Genomic DNA, 21,892 nt, shown 5'->3' with positions numbered 1-21,892 from the left:
GAATATGAGAATAATTATCACACTCTCCAAACTTGTTTTCCCCTTCCCTCGATTGTGAATGATTATTCGCATTTATATTATATTGGCAATACTCGGAATTGAGCAAGTTTGAGATCTACAATTTATATTTACTCTTTGAGTTATAGATAATGTTTAATAAATACAGTATATTCTAATATGAAATCATTTCTTTTAAGTCGTCTTGCTGGTCGGCGTGAGTTTTGGCTCCTGAGGTGGTTCGGTGATGGGCGTTGCCTCTGGCAAGAGAACCACGCCTTTGCTCAGATCCACAGGAGGAGAGGCCCAGTTCTGAGTCATGGCAAAGCGCTGCAGGAGATAGAGAGAGATAACGAGTATAAATATATTGCACTAATTGATCTAGCTGTCAAAGTAACTTACTCCGCTGGGAGCGAAAATGGAACCACGCTCGAATTGAGGGCGAGCTGATGCGAATGCCAGGACGAAGGATGCAATGAGGGCGATCACGATAGATACTTTCATTTTGAGTATGGATTGGGAAGTGTGTTGTAATTGAAGATGTTCTCACAATTCAGTTGTTGTGTTTGCAATGATTCTCCATCTTTGAGGATGCCGTTTATATACCCGAACCTTTCTCTTTGCACAACGAAACGGATGTGATGCAAGTACGCATTTAATTCTTCAATTACTCGTACTTGCAATTAGTACTTCCGCCAACGTGAATCATTTGATTATTTCCGAATTTGCCTGACATTATTGATCTCGCAATCGCAAACAAAGCGGGGCTGGAAAGTTATTAATAAAACTTCGATGTTTGCCGTGCATTTCAAAGAGGGCTCGTCACTCTCTAAGCTAACAAAGGTTAACAGTTTATTGTTAGCGTGGCGTGTTGTGAGTCATTAACTCTATTTTAAATTATTCCATTGTCTATTATGATGATAATCGTCAGTTTGTTCTACATTCAGTTTGATTTGATTTTCTGAGCTGCGCTTCGCTTGAATATTAATTAGAGCAAACATTCTGTTGACTGTTGTATAGATTTGTATCCATCTAATTAAATATGTATTTATTCGGAATAAAATGTAGACTGTTGACATTCATTTTAATAAGAAATATTGATATGTTTAAAATGAACTACTTAAGCTTCTGTAAATTAAAAAAAAGATATAAAGATATGATATAATAAAATAATATGACATGCAATAAACATTCGAATATAAAATGTAAGTGAGTTAAATTTAAATAAAGAAGTAAGAAAGCTAAAGTCGAGTGTGCTCGACTGTGAGATACCCGCTACCCATTTTTATTGAAAGTGCGGTATTAATTTTAAAATATATCAAGTTAGTATACTAAAATTATAGCAAATACTATATTTGTTATATTTATATAGTACTACATTCAAAAGTGTGTGCAAAATATAACAGATTGTCATAGAGGCACAATGTTATAATACCTTTTTACCATATGGGTAGCGTATATAAAAATATATATTAATACAATACAAATAACAAATGAGTGGAGTGTTTAATTATTTCCTTAATTTATAAAAAATAAAACAATTTAATTGTAAATTATTATCTTTATTTCATTGTTTAATAAGATCATAACTAAAAAATCTTTAATTTTTCATTTCATTCATTTATTCACTGTTTAATAAGAACATAACTCAAAAATCTTTATATGTATTTTTATTATATTTTAACTTTATACATAAGCTTTATATTTTATACACAAGCTTATTGTTTGAATATTATTTTTTATTGAAAACTTGTACATTTAGGATTTTAAATTTTAAATTTTATTTTTTTCTTACATTGTCTAAAATTCCTAGGGTATTTCCGAGTCGTAAAAACTCGAATGTAGCTTTAGTAGTTCTTGATAACAGCTAGTCATATATCAAAATATTTTTATCAGAAACAAATTTAAGCAAAAGGAGAAAACTACAGCGCGACGTAGAAGAATGAAGAATGAGTCTTAAGTTGGAAACCCAATTCTCCCAGTTGTTACCTGTTGCTGTTGTTGCCACTAAAATGTGGTTGTTGTTGCTGCTGTTGTGGTTGTTGTTGGCGTTGCTGTTGCTGTGGCTGCGGCTGTTGCTGCTGCATTTCAAACATGTACGTGAGGAATGTTTACCTTTTTGTGAGTCTGAGATTGCCGTTTCAGCAAAAGAGAAACTTTTTATATTCGTTCGTTGGACCCTGCTATTCTTTTCAAGGTTGTCTTCCCGCCAACAACAACAGCAACAACAATAACGTTGGGCGACGTCTTTGTGTATGTGTGTGCGTGTGCAGGTTCTTTCATTAACCACTTTCCGCGGCAGCAACAACATCAACATCAGTCAGCAGAACTTCAAACGAACTCTCAGACTTGAAGTCAAAGTCAAAGACAAGCCTCTTTGCTCGCCGTCTTCCACTTCTTTGTCTTCTGCTGCTGCTGATGCTGCTGCAGCCAAAATCAAGGAGAGCTTCACAATGCTGCATGTTGCTGTTGTTGCTGTAGGCGAGGGAAGATCTCTGAGCTGACTTGGCGGGTGGCAGTACCTGTCTTGTGTCTTGTGTCTTCTGTCTGTCTTTTGTCCATTGCCCAGTGACCAACGCGTCTTCATAAAAGCTGATGTGATGCGTCTGCGTCTGCGTTTGCGCACAAATCCTCTTTAAATTAAGAAAAATGATTTGCAAATTCAGCCGCAGAAAAGTATCGCAACGAGACCTGCTATAAAAGGTCCCATAACATTTTAGATTCTAGTGTCTAATTTATGTTTATTGGCCTTTATGGCCGCATTAACAAAGCCCAAATAAATCACAATCCCAGTCCCGACTTCGAGTCGCACAGCTCATCTGCTGTATAGGAAGCGTTGACCCTGCATCTTGAACGTGATGAAGCGAATAATGAGGGAGTGAGTGAAGTTGAGTCTCATTTTACATTTACCAAATTCGTTTTATTAATCAAGAGTGTGTTTTGTGTTTTGTTTTTGTCATACAATTAAAGCATAATATAATAGTTAGGTAAATCGTAAGTAATTAAGTTGCTCTTAATGCGATAACTAATCGATAGCTACTCGATAATGCTAGTGCTAGAAAAAGTCATCGTCTAGTCTGTCGCAGGTCCGCAGAGAGAAGTGCCATTTTCAAATAGAAAATGAGCATTCCTCAGTGGAACCCGGGACAGAGGCCCCCTCTCAAATACACCTGGAGAACGATTACGATAGACGATAGCATTTATCGATTACGAGGAGATTACGATTAATAGCTATGCGGCTCCGGCAGCACCTTGAACTTGCGCGAATCATCGTTGTTGTTGTTGTTGACGACGACAGCCGAAGTCTTGCCGAGCACACGCATGGCATTCGAGTAGTCCGAATCGATCTGGGGAATGATCTGCTGCTCATTGGGACGCAGCGTGCGTATTAGATCGCTCAGCGATAGCGAAGACTGTGGCGTAATCTCATCCTTGCTGACGGCAGAGGCGCGCTGCAACTCCTGTGAACTGGTCATCTTCTCAAAGTCCTGCGCAATCTGCTTGAGACGCACCTCAATGCCGGGTGACTCCGTGGAGCTGGGCATTGTGACCGCTGGAGCTGGAGGTGCAGCTACAGCTGGAGCTGGCACATCGTTGTGCGAGTCCGTCTCAGCCTCAGCTTCGTGTTCGACTTCATGTTCAACTTCAGCCTCATGCTCGACGCTGCTGTTGTCATCAGCTGTCTCCTGGTTGTCCTCATCGGCCTCTTGATGTTCCTCGTCGTTGCCATGCGCTTGCAATTGCAGCTGCAGCTCCTCAATCGAATGCATTTCGTTGTGCAGTTCGTTGTCGTTCAATGGGAACACATGCTCCTTCACATCGTCGCCATCGTTCAGCTCACGGGCATGTTCATTGGACACATCGCTGGCATCGTTTTCATGCTCGTGTTCGTGCTCGTGCTCCTGTTCGTGCTCATCGAAATCGGTTTCGCCATCAGCATCGTCGTGCTCCTCCACATCCGCCTCGAGCTCAGCATCCATATCAGCAGTTGGGGCATCCACCAGCGAACGATCGTGATTCAGCTTAAACCACACAGTCGATGGCTGCTGCGAGGCATCCGCTGCATTATCGCCCACCGATGACTTTGCCTTGGCGAACATACTGCCGCTGGTGGACATGATGAGTGGCAGCGGTGTCGTTGTCGCCAGATTGAGCAGCGAGGCGGGCGGACGCGGTGTCGTCGAGGTGATGGGGCGTCTACAGTAAACCGAAACGAAACAAGAAGCAAAACAAAACGAATTGCATTACTTGGATTCGATTGAGTTCGAGTTCGAGGAAGAGTATTAGTTACTCTTCTCTTAGTAAATATGTCATTCGACTGGCAGCGAGCTTGGCATTTGGGTTAGTGCGAAAGTGCGAGATTGTATCTAAAGTTAGTTAGTTGAACACAAATCTTGATGGCAACAACAGCAACATTAACATTAACATTATCATTAACATCAAATTTAACGACAATTTAACAACAAGCTAAGCCCCAAACCACCAATTTGTTTAGCAAGAGTCTCGATAGTAGCCTCCAAATAGAATCCTGCTCACCCCTCGGCAAAGTTGTGCAAACTGCATGGGAATTAAGGTGAATGTGTTTTAAATGTTCGGAGAGGTTTTTAATAAATATTCTATTAAAGGTATCTGTAATTATATATCCCCAACATTTCCTAATTTATTTAATAATCTTATTTTTTATCTTAAGTCCCTATTTTCGGTGGCGTTTAGTTAAATTCGTGTATTTTTAGGGAGCTATAAAATACGGGAAATATCCATATTTTACTGGAATACAAATTGGTTAAAGAGTCATGATTTAAATATTTTTTAGAAATTCTCATTTTTTTAAAATTTGAAACATAAAAAACCTAATATAGTATTTACAAATATTTTTGGGACTTCTTAAAATGAATGAGTTTGAAAATGTTTGCTAAATATATTTTCTTTCCGCTATATTAAAAAAATGTATTTTCTGTAAGGAAATAATTGGTACTATATTTGAAGAATTTTGTATAATTACAGTATTCTACAGATCCCTTCTAAGAAGAATCTTTTCGAAGAAAATCTACTTGGGCCTTGTATAATGTATCTTCTGCCATTGATAATATAATATAAAGCTGAAAACTTCTCGCCTGGTTGCACAACATTCTCGGGGGTTGAGGGGACATCTAAAGGGGACTCTCATATAGCAAAGGGAAGTTTTCGTGTTTTGTTTTGCTCGATATCGTGATACAATATCAGTTTTAGTGATCTGTAAGTTAGTAATAGGCTGATAGCTTCGCATTAGTCTTCTGTATTAGGTAGATAGCGAGGTATACAGATGTCCAGTATACCCGCTTTGAGTGTGTGTAGTGTATATTTGTATTTGTAACGATTTGGGGTTTAGCTCACCTATTTGATTAAGTTTTGTATTACTTTTTGAACTGAACGTTCCATTGTTTTGTATTGAATTTCTGATAGTAATTTATTTTTGTTTTTTTTTTCGTTTTGTTTTTTTTTTTGGTTTTTGTGGTCAACTAAATTAACTTTTATTAATCACGATGTGGTTTTATCAATTGTTTATGTTTATTTGTCTGTATCTTAATTAAGGACATTCGCTTAAGCATTCTCGTATATCGATTTCATTATGTTTATATTTATGTTACTCTCTTATAAATTATTCAGTTATTTTGTTTTATTGTTTGATTGATTTATATGGTTCTTATTTTTTTTTTGTGTGTTTTTTATATCGATTTTTTAGTGGCGCCCATGCTCTCTAGTTGTCCTTACCCCTGCGCAGAAGAGACCGGAATGCTGCCATAGTTGTAGTAATAGCAACGGGTCTGTTCGCAAATGAAGTCCTTGACGTCCGAGCAGTCCTCGGGCATCCACTTGAGCGTCGGCTGCTTGAGGATGACGCAGCCCTTCTCGGCACCACTGCTGCTATAAAGATCAAGCAAAATTGCGTTTGCATTTGCGTTGCCAACGTTTAATCTTCAGCATTTGCATCGATCCTGACGATGAGGATCCTTGCCAAAGGATATCAAATCCTTGCTCTGTCTTACCTGTCGCGTGCTGTGCGCTGGGGAGAGGTGTTGCTGTTGTGATCGACAGGATCGAGGAGGCCAGCCTGGATGGCATCGGCCGAATTCTCGAAGAAATCAAATGTGGCATTGAACGGCAAACCGGTGCTCATCCATAGGAACATTCCCGTGCCCAAGCGATTTCCGGATGTCCAGAAATCGTAGTTACCATAGCCGGCATTCTTCAGATACGTGGTCATCGATTCGGCCTTCTCCTTCGTCTCGAACGAGGCCAACTGCAGGCCCAGGGATCGACAGTACTGATAGGCCAGGAAGTAATTCAGTTCCGGCGAATAGGGATTCATCCGACTGATGAAGTACTGCACGCCATCCAGATGTATGGTTGTAATGCGTTGACCTAACAAAAAAACAAACAAAAATGTTTAAGAAAAAGAACAAACAATTTCACAATGTGAATTAATTAATGCCGGCCACTGAACCCTAAAGAGCGAGAAGGTCCGCTCTGAATATTGAGTAATCGCCATGCGTAACCGTAACGGTAAATATATACGATATAATTTCTATTCGTTTCGTTGCGGCATCGAATGGGTAATCAAAAGATGTCCAAAGTAAATATCATTGAATAGGATTACCAAAACGAGCAATCCGAATGACAAAACACATTTTTTAGCGTATCTCTTGGATTGCTGTAAAAAGCAGAAGCCAACAGAAGTTTTTGGACTTGGGGCCCAAAGTTAATTCAACACCGAAGCGAGTGCTGGGTGATTCATTGGCCAGTGTTTTAATGATGATGATGATGATGACCAGGAGCATTTATCGGTCTATGACCCGAGACGTAGAATCAGATGCAGACAGAAGATACACAGATACAGCAACAAAAGCTAATTACACAAAATCCGATGAGGAAATAATGGCGTTGATGACATTAATTAGCCCAATGCCCAAAGAACGAAAGTAGTTGCCTTCATCTCTATTTTATTTTTCGGGGTTTTTCTTCTTACATAATCTCCCCATTCAGACAGCCAAACAATCCCAACATAAATAATAATAAAAAGAAATAAAGAACCAGCCTCAACACACACACACACATACACTGATAATGACTTGACTGCTTTCGTTTCGTTTCATTTTATTTGATTTCGATTCGTTTCGTTTCGGACATGGACAACAGGTAGTCAGAGCAAGATGTATCCCTTGTGTCTTCTTCTTTTTGGCTTCACTTTGACTCTTGGTCAGGCACTCAAAGCGTGCTAAACAAATACTACAACAACAAGAGCAACAACATCAATGTTGTATATGTGTTGGCCTCATGACAAACGTCCAACAGCGAAGCCAAGCTAAGAGACATTTTCGTTTTCAATTCTGATTCGACGATGCCTCTAGGCAAACGGAAGGCTGCCCTCGGCGGACAGTTGACTATTTATGGAACTTGTCATGAATAGAGGAGGTACGACCGGCCAGTCAGTAGAGTATATGTGTACTTTATGTTTGTAGTACATACAAACACACACACTTCCACACACATATAGTATATCTATAGACCGAGGGCCCAATCTTCTTCTACCTTTGTATGCGCGTCTGTTTGTATATTAAATTATTTCCGGCGATTTAAATGCAAGACACACACGAAGCCAAAGTCTTCTGATTTCAATAAGCAAACGAAAGACTGACAAAGAGACTGACAGATGTATAGATAAGTATAGAAATATGATGTGTTCGGAAACTAAAAATACTTCCAATAGGAAGTACTCTATCTATCCTCTATCTAATTTTCGTCTGTATAACAAAGTTTCTTACAATATAAGTTTTTTGTTATATTATTAAAGGGAACTACATCTTTACCTTAAGCACATTTTATATTTGCAAAAGAAAATAAACTATATTTAAGATAAATTTATATATTTTTTTGTAAACACATGTTTCTCTAAGAATCGTATGCCTTACTTTGTTTATTTAATTAGAAGAAAAATCTATACTTTTCTTTTCCTTTTATTATTTTCCAAGGCTATACCCAAGATTCACAGATCAAATTGTTCTGTTGCTTTACAGTTATTCAAGATTATTAGAACTAAATGCACATCTCTTGCTCGTGAAGCAAAACTTTGTGTCAATACGTTATTCAATTTGTTGACTAATGATAGCCTTGGGTTCTGGTTTAGTTTTCCTGAAATCAACAGAAAATTGGAGTAATCGCAATTGATTTCATCTATCATCCGTAGATGTAGTCCGAGTGGGCAACCACTTTGGAATTGCAGCTAATTTGATCGAAGCTTGGACTGAGGATGAACTCGCCAACTAGTAACCCAATAATTGAAGTGCATTTTGCCCAGTTTCCCGTCTTCAAACCTACTTGGGCACTATAATTTGAAGGTAATTACGATCGAGTGAGTGGCTTCCCCCTCATTCGAGTAAATTGTAACGATAGATAGTACACGAATCTAGCACGTCTCTAATGATGCACTCAGAGTCAGCTCGAGAACTCACAGTCGACAGAGTACGACTAGTGGCCAGATCTGTGATCTTTGCAAGTTGCAAGCTGCGAGGATCGCGGCTTGAGGCGCAATTGTAATCAAATGACGGTAAGCCTAGTTATTTGTTGGCACCTAACTTCCCTCCGGTTAGCAACCAAATGATTATTATGCATCGCCAGCTGCAGCAGATGCTGCCTACAGATGCTGGGGATAGCGAATGAAATTGATAAAAACCAAAAACAGCTTGGAGCTAAGAAGAATGAGCGGATCGGGAAATGAGAACAACCCAATCAAATCTAACAACTTCCCGCTCCAGATGCCCCTTAGCCTATCAGAGAATTCGCTTGGGCGTCATCGATGGAAAAAAGAAAATTATTCCCGCTTAATGACTATCATATTATAATGATAGTTCATAAAGTATTTGTGTATTCTGCGTAGATTTATTCATATAATTTTTTTTGTTCTTTCTTCACCTTTTCCTTGCTACATTATTTAAATAGAAAAACTACAATTTATGTAAAATAACAATGAAATTAATTTTGAAAATAATCCTCAAAATCAAAAATTATTATTTATGTTTTTATCGTATTAAAAAAATAAATAATTTGTTTTCAAACCAAACGAAACAATATTAACAAAAATTATGAAGAGATAATAAAATAAAGAATTCTGATATTCTTAGAAAAAATATTTAAAGTTTTTGAAAATTGGAACATTTAGTAATTTAAAAAAAAATAAGACTAAAGCTACTAGGAAATTGGATCGTTTTATAATATATGAAATTTGATTAAAGTTTTCGGCGGTATTATATTCTTCAATATAAACAATTCATATATCATTATTTTTTTATGAAAATTGTATTTTTTTTGCGCATTTCTAATTTTGTTTAATTATTAATAATAATGATAACTTTTACTAACCTGCAGCGCATGCCAAAAGGCTGAGCACACAAAACAAAATGATTTTGGCCATATTCACTTCAAGATGTGTTTACTGGGTTAGTTTGAGCAAAAGCGATATCGAACGCGATTGATGCTATTCTCTATGCTCTTTGTTGAGAGTCCGAAGAACCGTTGGCACTTTTCGTCGCGTTCACTGTAAGCCTTCGACTGAACGGAGTGATATCCAGGCTATATCACGCAACCGCGAACCGTCAAGAAACTGAAGAACAGACTCGCTGCTGCGCTGTCGCCGCTGTCGCTGTCGCTGCTGTTGCTGTTGGCTGTTACTTCCAGAACGCCAACACTTCCAATTCCAATTTTAATTCCAGTTTCTGTGTGAACTTCCTCTTCCAATGCGCGCAGAACGAAACGAAACGAAACGATTCGAGGCGAAGACGAAGACGAAGACGATGAGTCGCACCTAGCACACACAATCACACACACTTATGCAGTCACACAGACACAGATACAGAGTCAGGCACACCTTGAGACGCGTCTTTAATCCTTTGACCAAACGGACACACAATTAGAACTTGATGCTGAGGACTTTGGAACTAACTGCGGCTCTGAAGCAGAACTGAAGAACTGAAGTAATGTTGCTTGGCCAAGTACACAAAGGTAAATGTCGTGAAGAGGGCCAGATTGTTAGCTTAAAAAGGAAATTGTCGGAGACCCAACTGCACATGTGTGCGTCAGTAAGACTGTATGTGTGTGTGAGATCATGAATGAATGAGCCAGCAATGGAATAAGCCAAAGAATACGAAATGTGACAATGGCTAACACCAAGAAGAAAAGCCAAGAACAAAAACCGAAACCGAGTCCAAAACCCGAACCCGAACCCTATCTCAGACCCGTGCTTATTCCCATTCCCGTTCCCGTTCCCGAACTCTGACTATTTGCGCATTTCGTGGATGTGATTGCTGGAACGCGCTGTGGCTTAATGCAAGTGTGTGTGTGTGTGAGTGTGTATGTGTGTGTGCGTGCTTGCGATCGTGCGGCACTGGGACTTGATGACTTCTTGCCCATGGTCTTGGTCTTCGGCTTGGTGTTGGAACTCAGCACTCGGTGCTAGACAAAGAGCGCAATAAAGCCGCGACGCGACGCGACGCAAAGGTACAGACAAGAGGGCCAAAACCGAAATACCAAACACACACACACACGCTTATACCAGTACACACACGCATACACTTGCAGACGTGCCTGTGCTGCAAGTCGTCTTTCGTCGTCGTCTTTTCCAATGGGAGTCGCAGTCGCCGCTGTTCATTGTTAGTTTTATTCTTTCTCCCACAACGTCGCTTTGGTTCTTTTTTTTTTTGTAGGTTCTGCTGGTCCCACTTCTTACCTGGTTCTGTCTCTGACTCTGACTTGTGGCTTGTCTTAGGGCCCTATCCCCGTCCCGTCCCCGTTACCGTCCCTTCCCCCAACACCCCTGGCAGCTGGCCACAGTTCAAGCTCCAACTTCAGCCCTGCGCGATCGTTCCATTAATTTGGTACGCTATCGCAGTTTGCCGTCGACGTCAACGTCAACAGCAACAGCAACGACAACGACAGCAGCGACGTCAACGTCGACGTTTCGACTGGTTTGTGGTTTCGGTTTTACGATTCCTGCCTGGAAGCGTGAAATGTAATAATGATCTTCTCTTTTGCATTTTGACAATAAGTCTGCGGGTGCCCCCACCAAAGACATCTTGAACCGCCAAGTAAAAAAATCATAATTTAAAACTGCAATCGACGCAGCGATACCCGGTAAACATTTATTTATAATATTGCATGATCATATTTTCGATTACAGTAGTCAAAACAAAATAAATATTATAATTATAGACAGTCATAGCAAAATCTCTAGACATATAATTATAATTTCCATCAAGTCATTATACCTTTTCAACTCTCTGTGGGCCGGGCATAAAAAGCCCGCAATATGAAATGTTAATATTCTTTTAATATATCTGCAGATGCACGTAGTATAACTTCGGACTGTGTTTATATATAATTTATGCTTTTCACCCAAGTCCGGCTGACTGGCTGGCTGTCTGTCTGTTTATTTATCAGTTTAGAGTGCTGGCTGTAAAATGGCGTCATCCAGCGGAGAAAGAAAGGAAATCGTTACACACTGTTAATTAGATGTACACACGCTGTAAATAATGCTAATGAGTTCTCACAGATTGTTGAATCCTTTACCACCAGCATTTGCCCATTGCAAATTTGAATACAGCATTTAAAGCCTATCTATTACAATTCTTGTTGACAGTCTGTCTTCTCTTCTCAGATCTTGTCGGATATTTCTAGTGACATTGCATTAGGTAAGGCTGTCAAGGATTAGCTGCAGTTCAGCTAGAGTTTACATTCGCTATGACTTGGGTGTTGGCTTGCCTTCTGCTCTGCCTTCTTCTTAATCAATATTTAATCCAATTCGACACATGGCTGGATAAATAGCTGGCTATAGGTGGGTGTGGGCCATAATTATATACAAGTCCGAGTACGAGTAAATATAATAATGGCCAGGTGATTAAGAGTCATGGGAAATGGAATGCGTTCATTTTCCCAGTTGGGCCCAGGGCCTGGGCAAGGTTCTAGGGTCTGAGTCTGATGCTGGGCTTCGGCTTCGGCTTGGGTCTGAGTCTTGGCCTGGGCTTGTGCCTGGTTGTTGCGCTTCCTTCGATCGAGTCTAGGCGGTTGTTGACTGCCTTTGCTTTGCTGCTGGGCAACAGCAAAAAAGTTGGCACTGCGACTGCAACTAGGGCTGAGATGTTGTTGTTGTTGTTGCTGCTGCTGCTGTGGTTGTTGCTGTGCGTGCGTATTGCAATCAAAATTCTATCGAGCAACGCACCAAGATTTTGGGCCGCCCTACGTGCATCGTTTATTGAGCTTGCTGCTGTTGTTATTGCTGAGGTTGCCGCCGGGCCGACGCCGACGTTGCTGCAACTGTTGTTGCTGTTGCAAATTCTGTTTCTTCGCTTGCTGCTGCTGCTGCTGCTGACGTCTGTCGACGCATTCAGTTTAATGTGACCGCCACGTCGCGTCGCGTCGCGTCTTGAATCCTCGCTATCTGGATTTAGAGCTGTTGCTGCTGCTGTTGGGGCTATGGAGTTTAGAGTCTAAAGGCAGCTATTTGGATGGCCTTCGCCTTAACAGCATTCATCCATATCCATCTATACATGTTGCTGGTCTTTTACTGCTGCTGCTGTTGCTGCTGCTGCTTCTAGTTGATCTTGTGATCTTCACCATTTGTGTGTGCTCTGTGCTTACTTTGTTGGCTGCTCTGCAACTTCGTTGTTGCTGTTGCTGCTGTACTTGTTGCTGTTGTTGTTGTTGTTGTTGTTTCCCTTTTCTCTGGTTTATTTCATTGCTAGTTCTCGAAGCGACTAGTTGTTGTTGTTGTTGTTGTCTGCTTGCCTGCTGTTGGTCTAAAAATAAACTTGGCACAAGATTGAGGAATTTAATTCGCCTTTTGGTAGAAATCCTCGACTTTGCAAACGGACTTTGGCAACACGCAGACGAACCTCTCGCTCGCCAGCTAGTTTCGCTTCATTTTTAGCCTCTTCCTCACAGACACACACACATACACAATCGCACACTCACGCACACTTGCTCACATGTATTTGAATCTGTATCTCAGGTGCGTGCGATGGCGCATTGCTCCTGTATTCAGAGTAGGAGAGAAGACTTTGCGCAATCCACTTTAGCGTCAACTGCTGGAATGATGATGATGATGACATGGTCATGGCATGCTGCTCATTCGCAAAACCAGCGGGAAACCAGATGCATCCATTCCACTCCTCTCCGCATGAACATTTTCCGCATCAGATCAAAGGATTAAAGCATTCTGCACACATAGATTTTACGGATTTTAATTCCAATTCACAAATGACACACCTCATGCCTCAAAGTTGCAGCTTAGTTGATGCAGACATCACATTCGCATTTCCACTTGCATGATTTCAAATTAGAATTGATCTCACAAACGTGTTGATTTGACAGGCAAAAGAGCAAAAAACAAGAAGACGACAAACAAAAAAAAAAAAAATAAGAAAACAGTTCTAGAATTTCATAATCAAGCAAAGACGATGATCTGCTCATCTGTGTCTTCACTTGGGCCTCATCTCTTTTTTTGTGTCCTTGATGCACGAAGGTCATCAGCATTTGCATTTGCAGCTAGGCCCAGAACTTGGCACTAGGCACTCGGGGCACTTACCACTATTTGTTGCTGCTGTTGCTGCTGCTGCTGCTGCAGTGTGTCGTGAGGGCCAAGCCCAGAAAATCACATAAACAAGCCAGAACTGCCCCCTCCGGAGATGTGGGTTCGTCGTGTTCGAGTTTGATTTTGCGTTTGAGTTTTTAGTTTCGAGTTCGAGTTCATTCATACATAAATTCATATGCGCAGCTTCAACGAAAATTTCCAATAAGTTATTAAAATATGCGCAATGGCAGCCAGCATTTGCCTTTTGCAATAAATGCTTAGCATAACAAACGAATTATCAACTTGAACCAAATTGCAGATAAACCACAATTGTCTCCCAGTCTAGACGAAGGCAAGACTACACTAAAGTTTGAAAAAGTTCCATACATACATAACAAAATTGTGAATGATAATAAAATTCTTCTTAAAATTATATTTGGTATTTGAAGCATTAATTTAAAAAATAAGCAATAAAGTGATGACAACTTTCTACAGTTTTACATTAAGATATTATTCTTAAATGTAGAAAAGTTAAAGTTTAATGTATTATTAACCACAGTGAAAGTTATTTGAACAGTCATTATCAAGCAACTTTAGTCCACCCAAGGGGAGTGTCCGATCGAATAAATTTACTGTGAAAACTATGGCGAACACTAAAGAGCACGTTTTCGCAAGATTATTATTATTATTATTATTAAAGAAGTTTTCAGTTTATATTATAAAGTAATTATTTTACTTTAGATCAGTAGACTATTAAAAATAAAATAATATTTAAAATCAAGAAATTTCTTCAATTAAAACTAAAAAAGATCAAATGTATTCATAATGCTTATTTCATACTCAATTAAATTTAAAATGAAAAATGAAAATGAATAAGAACTAAATTAATATTTTGTCTTATATTATATAAATTTTAAGCTTATAATATGTGTTATAGTGTTATGTGATAATATATTATATATCACTGATTGAGTCGATTTCTATTACATGTAGTATTAATCTAGTAAATTTAATATAATAAAATAAATAAATAAAATATCACTGTTAAGATATATCACTTAAATTACTATTTTTAATTTACTTTTCTATTAATTGTTATATCTATATATTTTAAAATTTATTCATTAAACAAACCGTTAGCAATGACCCAAAATAATTATTTTATTCCGCTTGTAATAGTTGAAACTCTCGTAAAAAAATGAAAATAAATGTTAGAAACTGGGAATGAATAAGTTATGAGTGGTCGATAAATGCATTCATTCATGCGTTACAAAAATCGTGACAAAGTTGTTATATCTGTTGGGCCAGAGTAAAACGATCATAGATGTGGTTTGGGTGCATGGTTCGTCTTGATATCGAGCAAGCAGAGGCGGAGGCTGTTGCTGAGGCAGTGGCAGGCCTTCTTGCCTTGACCATGGCCATGGTCATATCAACGGTAAATAATTTCGATCACAAAGCAAAGCCAAAGTCAAAAGACATAAGCAAACGACGCAAATGAGCATTTGGCATGTCGAATGCGCAATGCCCGATTCTCGATTCCCAATTCCCGATTCCCGACTCTTGATTCCGATTCCCGATGAGTGGCTCTTTTTGCCTGACTGCCTGGTTGCCTAATGGCCGATGGCTGCATAGCGTTAGCTGGCAATCAAATAGAATGAGGACGAGGCAAATTTGGCCCAAGCAAAAGAAAAAAAAAGCCTAGTGAAGATGTTGATGCAACCGCAGCAACAGCAACAGCGACAGCATCACAGAGTTTTGAGTTCTGCTTTGTGTGATTCACGTCATTTCGAATTCCATGTCAAAAGGTGAAGCCAATTCAACGTTTCTGGCGAACTGGCCACAAAAATCACGACCGTAAGCCAAAGTCAAAATCAACGCCAAAGTCAAAGTCAAAGACGAGGCGAAGTCAAAGACGAAGACAAAGACGAAGGCAAAGTCAAAGCGTAACAATGCCAAAAAGAAAAAGATACAAAATTAACAACTGCAACAACACGATGTTGACTCGCATCGCGTTGAATGAAGATTGTTTCGACTAATTTGTAACTCTCTGACATTTGTTCTAGATACAAATAGTACGGACAACGAGACGAGCATGAGCATGAGCATGATCAAGCAGTTAATGCCCCACTAATATGGCCATTACGAGTCCACAAACCATTTAGCCTGGCAGCGTAGGAAATCAAAATACGAAATGCGAAATTTGAGATTGCGAAAATAGAAATTCAAAGACGGAAGTTGTCGTTTTATGCGCGCATTTACCGTTTAAATGGTGGGGAAAAACAGTTCGAGAAGATTATACATACTTAGGCTCCATACGAAGTGGTGCTAAGTGGTCCCAACTCAGGCCTCTTTTCCATGGCCAGGGTCATCACGCACACATCTACGAAGGTACTTTCACACCTACTGGACAGCGTCTATTTATTTGCGAAATTGAAATGCCACTGCCAACATCTCTCCTCGCCACGGCATGTGAATGAGGCTGTGACTGCGGATGTGTGTGGCTGTGAATGTGACTGCGAACGGTGGATACGGGTGTGGATGTGACTATGGATGTGGCTGTGGCTGTGACTGCGACTGTGACTGTGGATGCGGGTGTGGGTGAGTTCAAGAACCTCTTTGAACCATGACTAACTGAATGACTGATAGTTGAAAGCTAAAGTGCCGTGCAAAATGCCCGATTCTGCACTTGACCGACGGCGGCGTCCGGCAGTCAGTCAGCCAAAGACCTCACTGTGCTCCCCAAGCACAGAATCCCCCTCCCTCCCCCGTCAGATGCCACCTCATGCTCGTACTCTCGCAATCGCACTCTGCTGACATCAAGTGCCGAGACAGAACAGAGTTTAAGTATGAACTGCTCGCTATAATTACATACGAGTACAAACTGGCAAAGACTTCTTTCTTCTCCGTTTGTCTCGACTCCAGCTTCGGCTTCGGCTTAAGCCCATGGCCCATGGCCCATGGAACGTGGAACGCAGAACATGCCTACTGCTCGTCGTACTATGTCTATGGATGGGCCTTTTTAGCTTTGTGGCATTTCAGCTGCTCGCTAAGACGCCAAAGCCAAATGCCGCCAGCAGCAACATCACAAGCAACAGCAGCAGCAGCAGCAGAATGTGTTTGTGTCGCCTACGACCAAGTCATTTGCAGACTTCAGCTTAAGCTCAAAGTGCAGATGTATGTGTAGTTCTCACGACATCAGCTACAAGAACAGCAGCAGCCACAGTCACAGCCATAACAACAACAGCAGCAGCAGTAACAACAACAGCAGCAGTAGCAGCAACAACATCTATAGCAACAGCAACAACAACACCACAATACGCCAGTAGCGCCATTGAGCCAAGGGCGAGGGCGAGGGCTTAAGCTCAACTGCTTCTTACAAGCAAATGCACAGTGGGACAAAGCCAAGCATTCTTGGCCGTTCCAAATAAATTGAGAATCGTAAAGTATTAACTATTACATCTAAGTAACTTAAAGTCAGTAATAATATTGTAGCCACTAAAAACTAATTTCATATTAAATTAAACGCCCAGAAAAGTTAGAAATTTATGATGATTTAAAATTTTAATTTGTTAATTTTATAGTAGGACCAATATTATGTGTCACTATATAATATATAGTACTTGCATTAATTTATAATATACTTGTCTTTCTACTTAAATACAAATAATGTAATTAATTATACAATACAAATGTTTTTGTATTGTTTTTTAACTACTATACAAAATTAAGCATATTGAGAGATTAATTATCAGTTCAGCACTTCATTAAGGTCAAATATATATTCGATTTATTCGGTTTTTTTGTGATCGTATTGAATCAGTACCACTACAAAATTATTATAAATTACATTAATATAAGTTTATTGTGAAAAATATAACTAAAATAATCAGCAAAATGTAAATAACATATGTCACTAAATAATAAATAAGAGATTACAAAAAGAAAAGCTAATTTAAACATGAAGTAACCCCTTTTTTATAAGATTAATACTCGTCATTTAAATTTTTGTTATTAGATTTTCGTTTAGTTGAATAATTTAATGTATTTAAAATACCTATTTGAACCATTTTAATGGTGTTAATAAGCTGTAAATAAATTTGAACCCAAACAAATTATTAAAAACCAGTGTGCGGCTTAAACACTGCATGAAATTCTAACTATAGAGGGAATTAAAGATCAAGAGACACAAGTACCATACATTAACACAGACCAACTAGTATTTTATTATATTATATAAGGATGCTGCTTGTTATATAAAAGTCAGACAATGAACTCTTGACTCTGAAAAGCTCCTTCCTATATAAACAGAGCTCAGTTGTAATGCATTAATTTGGTAGCTTAACAAATTGATTGTTTTGGATAAAGTTTTATTCGGCCAAGAGTAAATAAGGTGCGAATTAAATAAGGTCTTCTCACATCGACTCTGCAGAGCATAGAGACGAGTGTATTTATGAGTGTGTGCCAGTTACTGGGAGTAGCTGAAGCAGAGACACATGTATTACGCCAAGGGCGCTGTATAATAATAGAGGGTCAATGCACACAAGTGGCGGTACGACGACCCGACGTCCAAGATCCGAGAGTAAAGCAATTAACAAATACTACAAAAATAAGAAGAGAAAAAAAGAGAAGCTAACGAAACTCCGCATTAGAATAGATCATTAATCTAGTTGCTCGGACTGGTCATCTTACCCAGATAGTCTTCACATTGGCGACAATAAAAGCATAAGAAGAAACTTCTGTCTCTTTTCTTTATCTTTCTCAGTTACTTAGTGTGTTAAAATTATTTTCAAAGCTATGAAAATGTTTAAAAACGTACGTAATGACGAAGCGCAGGATTTCCGATGCTTCTCCACGATTTTGATGCGATCCTCCAACATGGGATAAACCACTTTGTGTTCTTGAAAGTATTTTGCCAAGTTCTCGCGATCAATCATTTGCATAACACTGACATAAGAATTTGGATCTTTAAAATACTTATGACCATCGCCGCCGTTCAATATAAACGTGTTCACAATAACACCATAATACTTGTGCTTATCCAACGGCTCGAAATGGGGACTTGGACAATCGGCGCAGAGTACTTGAACCGATGTGACACGTTTTCCTTTGGGTCGATTGTAGTTCAAGGTAATCCGTAAGCCAGACACCTGCAGAAATCCTCCAGCCAAACTTGTGTTCCGCACTGAGGCCGAGTGTTCCAACAAATTGATGATATTTATACCCTTGATACGGGTTACAGATAAGGTGTTGCCAAAGGGCAGTACTGTTGGAACATCGGCTCCAGTTACGATTCCTTCTAGTCCAGGATCAATAGATGCACGTATTCCTGTCGATTGTAATGTAGTTTAGTCATATTTGTTAATCATTCTATGTAGAAGATTACCTCCGCCATTGGCGAAAGCTATTGCGGCATCCGTGAAGTAAAGTCCGCCCTGATCTTCGGCAATACGACCATAGACCATAGCGTCTGTAATTAAATTGCCAAAGTTGCATTCCACTTTTCGACATGAAGATCCATTAAGAAAGACTTTCGATATGCCAACGATCTGTTCATCAAGCTCATCTATTTTCGTTCTTCTTGCATCCAATACAGCTTTGATACTGCTATCGAGGGGTACCGACGAGTCCAACAACATTGGTTTGCCCCTAAAGTTGATGAGGTTGCCTCCGTTGTCGAACTAAATGTGCAATACATTACAGATTATTTTATAAGAAAATAAAGGAATTCCAAATATTTAAAGGATACTCTTTGTATGTATAATCAGAATGTCACGGAAATGGCCCTCGTTTATTAGAAAAAAAGGTATATTTATATGTAATATGTACAAGTTGGTATTTTAGTCAATTTATCTGTGTGCACAACTAGTATATATCTGTATATTCATTAATATTCTCACCTCCAGATGAATCTCGCCCAAGTATTTGGAGTATGCATAAGCTTGCAAGACTGGCACCTTTCGACCATCTGAGTTGATCACAATAGTCGGATAGTTGCCTTCAGGCATATCCTTGGCAGGCGGCGCACCGCTGTAGAGGAATGTGTGCGAATGTCCTCCAATGACAAGGTCGACTTCAGGACATTTCTTGGCGATTTCCTGATCCCTATTATAACCGGAATGTCCAAGTGCTATGATAATATTAACTCCCTGCTCGACAAGTTTTTTCGCCTCCGAACTTGACATAAGAAAAATTATCTTTGGAAACCACTTAATGATTTGAAATAAATTATAATTACTTAATGCAATCAATTTCATCGAAATACTCCACATCGTTGGCTGTAACCAGATTTTTCGTTTCGGGCGTTAAATAGCCTATGATGCCAATGGCTTTCTCCAATTTCCGGATGACTATGGATTTAGTCAGACTCTTGATATTTTGCATTGAAGGCACTTTTCGCAAGTCCAAATTGCAGCAGACTATGGGAAATTTAACGAGATTCAGAAACGGCAACAGTCCATCGACATTGTCGTCAAACTCGTGATTACCCAGCGACTGTAGACTAGCTTTTTTAACAAAATGAAACAGATTTTTAAGTAAAACTTTAAACCATTGCATCTGGATTCAGCATATTCATCATCTCAGCTGCCATCTCGCCCTTATAGAATGTATACCAAGGCGTGCCCTGATATGTATCACCAGCATTTAGATAGAGCGTCGGACCCGCAGCACGGGCTTTTTCTACACTAAGTATTTAATATGTAATAATTATCTTAGATGTTAAGTGAATACTTCAACTTACACCGTGGCCACTCGAGCGAAACCTCCAAAGCATAGACCCTTCTCATCATCACCTTTGGGGCATTTCTCACTGCTTCCCTTCATCGGATCATAGCGAGCATGCAGATCATTGTTGTGCAGTATACTGAACTTGAAACCACGGCCTTGGTCGACAAAGATCACACATAATACAAAACTGCACAGAGTTTTTGTCAGAGATTGTAAACTATAAATATTTCTTGTCTTTTTTGTGAACATTTAAGAAATTAAAAAAAGCTAAGAGGTTACGAAAGCAAAAGTAAAATATGAAAAAAACTTGTTTACTGGGAGTGTTTGGAAGTCAAGTGCACTGCTTGCTGAGTTAGGCAAACAACGGTAAGCAGTGCATGTGCAGCGAATACAGCTTTGGCTAGTGCAAGTTTTGTAGCCTCAAAGTTCTAGAGTATTTTGAGCACTGTATTAATGATATCCCTAAGCTGCGCTTAGAACCCCAGAGCGGTCGGCTGCATTATTATTTCCTCTAAAATTCCGTTGTATTAGAATGATGGTTATATCTATATACATATTTTGTTATTATAATAATCTTTTTTTTAGTTAATTGTACTGAAAGACAAGTTGAGTATGAAAAGAATCGTATCCATTAGGTTGTTCACAAAATTTATCAGATTTTCAACATTCGAGAAGGAAATGCCTTCTTCGCCTTCTTCGGTATTCTCAGATTTTACCTATTTCAGAAACTCGTTCAGATCTACTGCATTTTGTCGCTTCAACTTCTATTAATAACCAAGATATCCATGATGTTAGCATCCTGAGATATCCACATATTTGACAACATGAGACCATCATCGTAATTTATGAACTATATCATCGAACTAAAAAACAAAGGGACATACAACTTTATATACTTTGCTTAAGTAATAGGCCACCTCCAGTGGGATACGGTCCCTCTGGCCTATTGTTACATAACCAATAATACCAAGATTCCTGCCTAACCTCGTTATGACTGCGGAACGTACCAAATTGTAAAGCGAGAGTAACTCAATTAACAGATACACTTGGCCCTCACTTAACACGGACTCGTTTAGCACGAACTCGGTCTTACAAGGTTACAAATTTGCTCCCATCCTCCTTTTAACACGCTAAAAACCTTGTTCTTACACGATTTTTTGATAAGGAGCCACCATAAGAGAAAACATGTCGAAACAAACAGGCTTAAACTATAAATGCCTCCAAATGTATTTCAAATTTCATATGAATAGAAACTTATGATCTTCTTAATTTTTAACATTTTTAAGTTTCTATAAACTTTAACCTGTTAATTAATTATATGAAGCAACTTGTTTACTTTAATACCAACCTTTTATTTTGAAAATATGAATGTTATGCATTTTTTAAAGACATATGCACAATAACTTTTGATTAATTTTGAACAGAACAAATTTGAACAATAAAAAATTTTTTTGCTGCCAATTTTGAATTTTGCGAACAGAACCCCTTATTTTGTACTGAATCCATGTTTCGCTTAACACTATTTCGCTTAACATGAGGATTTCTAGAAACGTAACCCCCGTGTTAAGCGAG

The 21,892-nt window shown here is 39.1% G+C and overlaps 3 protein-coding genes across 5 annotated transcripts; all 3 read right to left on the bottom strand.

Annotated features, from left to right (window-relative positions):
- Window positions 1–4: 4 nt before the first annotated feature.
- Window positions 5–590, bottom strand: LOC132792128 (uncharacterized). Its single transcript, XM_060801374.1, has 2 exons — window positions 400–590; window positions 5–327 (listed from the first exon to the last, which is right to left on the bottom strand). The coding sequence occupies exons 1-2, from the start codon at window positions 499–501 to the stop codon at window positions 193–195; spliced, it is 237 nt and encodes a 78-aa protein (XP_060657357.1). The 5' UTR covers window positions 502–590; the 3' UTR covers window positions 5–192.
- Window positions 591–2,895: 2,305 nt separating this feature from the next.
- LOC132791977 (uncharacterized) lies at window positions 2,896–10,023 on the bottom strand. 2 transcript variants are annotated; one of them, XM_060801152.1, is made up of 4 exons: window positions 9,394–10,023; window positions 6,024–6,399; window positions 5,749–5,898; window positions 2,896–4,194 (listed from the first exon to the last, which is right to left on the bottom strand). In XM_060801152.1, exons 1-4 carry the CDS (start codon window positions 9,443–9,445, stop codon window positions 3,222–3,224), a joined length of 1,551 nt encoding a protein of 516 aa, XP_060657135.1. In that variant the 5' UTR covers window positions 9,446–10,023; the 3' UTR covers window positions 2,896–3,221. The 2 variants fall into 2 exon arrangements, with proteins under 2 accessions (XP_060657135.1, XP_060657134.1); XM_060801151.1 differs by having other exon boundaries at window positions 5,749–5,901; window positions 9,394–10,021.
- Window positions 10,024–17,944: 7,921 nt separating this feature from the next.
- On the bottom strand, window positions 17,945–20,617 carry LOC132792750 (protein 5NUC-like). Of its 2 annotated transcripts, none has more exons than XM_060802207.1 (7): window positions 20,334–20,617; window positions 20,142–20,277; window positions 19,830–20,086; window positions 19,492–19,768; window positions 18,978–19,272; window positions 18,284–18,920; window positions 17,945–18,223 (listed from the first exon to the last, which is right to left on the bottom strand). In XM_060802207.1, the coding sequence occupies exons 1-6, from the start codon at window positions 20,567–20,569 to the stop codon at window positions 18,361–18,363; spliced, it is 1,761 nt and encodes a 586-aa protein (XP_060658190.1). In that variant the 5' UTR covers window positions 20,570–20,617; the 3' UTR covers window positions 17,945–18,223; window positions 18,284–18,360. The 2 variants fall into 2 exon arrangements, with proteins under 2 accessions (XP_060658190.1, XP_060658191.1); XM_060802208.1 differs by having other exon boundaries at window positions 17,945–18,192.
- Window positions 20,618–21,892: the final 1,275 nt, after the last annotated feature.

This window comes from Drosophila nasuta, chromosome 3 (genome assembly GCF_023558535.2).
Source record: "Drosophila nasuta strain 15112-1781.00 chromosome 3, ASM2355853v1, whole genome shotgun sequence".
Taxonomy (NCBI): domain Eukaryota; kingdom Metazoa; phylum Arthropoda; class Insecta; order Diptera; family Drosophilidae; genus Drosophila; species Drosophila nasuta.
This window is presented reverse-complemented; position numbering and strand designations above follow the sequence as displayed.